The sequence below is a fragment of the Galeopterus variegatus genome, unplaced genomic scaffold (genome assembly GCF_000696425.1).
Source record: "Galeopterus variegatus unplaced genomic scaffold, G_variegatus-3.0.2 Scaffold899, whole genome shotgun sequence".
Lineage (NCBI taxonomy): Eukaryota > Metazoa > Chordata > Mammalia > Dermoptera > Cynocephalidae > Galeopterus > Galeopterus variegatus.
In genome coordinates this window covers 282421-284147 of record NW_007727010.1, presented here as the reverse complement: position 1 = coordinate 284147, position 1727 = coordinate 282421, and the positions used below count along the sequence as shown (strand labels likewise).

General features: G+C 54.2%; 1 protein-coding gene across 1 annotated transcript in view; it reads left to right on the top strand.

The window, feature by feature from the left end:
• The first annotated feature begins 1376 nt into the window (after positions 1 to 1376).
• Positions 1377 to 1727, top strand: part of DEPDC7 (DEP domain containing 7) — a 16980-nt gene continuing 16629 nt past the window's right edge. Inside the window, exon 1 of the mRNA XM_008573298.1 lies at positions 1377 to 1486. Coding sequence (XP_008571520.1) covers positions 1414 to 1486 — 73 coding nt within the window. The 5' untranslated portion in view covers positions 1377 to 1413. The remainder of the gene's footprint in view (positions 1487 to 1727) is intronic.

The window sequence follows — 1727 nt, the reverse complement described above, 5'->3', positions numbered from 1 at the left end:
GCAATTGGATTACTGGTCACTAAAAACACTCATCACTTCAGAGGTACCCCAACACTGGACCCCTGGATTTCCTAGCTTCAACTTCCCAAGTAACCAAGATGCTTCCCAGGCTGGTTGATTGGCTCAGTTGGTTGGAGCGCGGTGTTGATAACACCAAGGTCAAGGCTTTGGATCTCCTTACAGTCCGCCAATAAATAAATAAAATAAAATGCTTCCCATTCACAGCCATCCCTCTCCTTTCTCTCTCTGCCTTCACTTCTACCCTCCCCTTTCCACAGCAAATTCTGTCCCTATCCACCTGACCCTGAGTTACTTTGGAGGCAGCACAGATTTTCTTGGCAGTCAGCCCCACGGTCTTTGGCTGCTTCCCTCCTGTGACCTCTAGACATTGCTCTCCTGGGCCAGATAAGAATTTGTTTGTTCTTTACAGGGAGGTATGCGTGAAACACTTATGCAGTTATTATCACCATGACCTAATTTTAGGACCCAGTTACTAAATGCTAAGCGTTGTCAACCAAAATTAAGGCAGAAATAATTTCATAAAGTTTATTAGGAGCCAAATGTGAGAAACAACCTGAGAAACACCATCTGACAGAGCCAGAGAAGTGTTCCAGAGTCCATGGCAAATCACAAAGGCTTTACAGACAGAAAAGCCTGAAAAAAAAGAAACAAAAAACAAAAAGCAGATTGGTCATTTCAAAGTTACTTTCCTTGTAAGGTGGGGGACAGGGAGACAGAACAATAGGAAAATAACTGATTAGTTAACAGGTCACCTCTTTCGTGTAAGGTTTAAAGCAGAAGGAACTTCATTAACTTGCTTATCGAAGATTGAAACTGGCATGTTCAGGAAATTGGTTGTTATCTCTTCCTCACTTCTTGGAAGATCAGACAACTTAAGTGACAAGGAATTTAGCAGGGGTGACTCCATTTTGTCTCTTAGTCTGCTCTGTTGGGAACGAGAGCAGGAACGTAGTCCAAAACAATGGCCTCTGATAATTTTTATTGAACAACATGCACTGAATTCGTGTAATCCTCATACACAATACTCCATGAAGAGGGTCCTACTGCCCCTGCGTCCCAGGTGAGGACACTGAGGTAGAGCAGTTCAGCCGCTCGCCTAGTTCCAGGGTGTTCGAACCTAGCCGGTGGGAACAGCAGGCCCCGTGGGGGCCGGCGCGGACCGGCAGGACACAGCCAAGTGAAGTCCTTAGTAGCCGGCCACCTCTCCCGTCGAGACACGCCCGAGGCGTCTCAGAGGGCAAGGGCCGCAGGCGACAGTCCGCGCAGGGAGACACGTGACCGACAGGGGCGGGGCCTGCGAGAGCCCCGCCCCCGGCGAGTTAACTGGCGGCGGCGCGGGCACCCGGTTCAGGTTGCGGCGGTCCGAGGAGGCGACGTCGGGCAGCCAGGGCGATGGCCACGGTGCGGGAGAAGGCGGCCTCGCTGAACCTCTCGGCTCTCCACAGCCCCGCGCAGAGGCCTCCCGGTAGGTGCCGAGGATCCCGTCCGGGGACGGCGCGGGGCGGGCTGTGTCCTCGCGCCGGGTGGGCGGCGGGGTGTGCGGCGTCCAGCCGTCCCCGCCCGAACGGCGGGCGAGGGGAACCCCGCACAGCTGCGACCACCCGCCCACGCCCACGCCCCCGCCTTGCGGCCGCAGAGCGTTCAGCTCCCGGCTGGTGGGTCGCAGCTGGCGCCCAGCCCAGCGGTTTACTAAGTTACCCAAACTT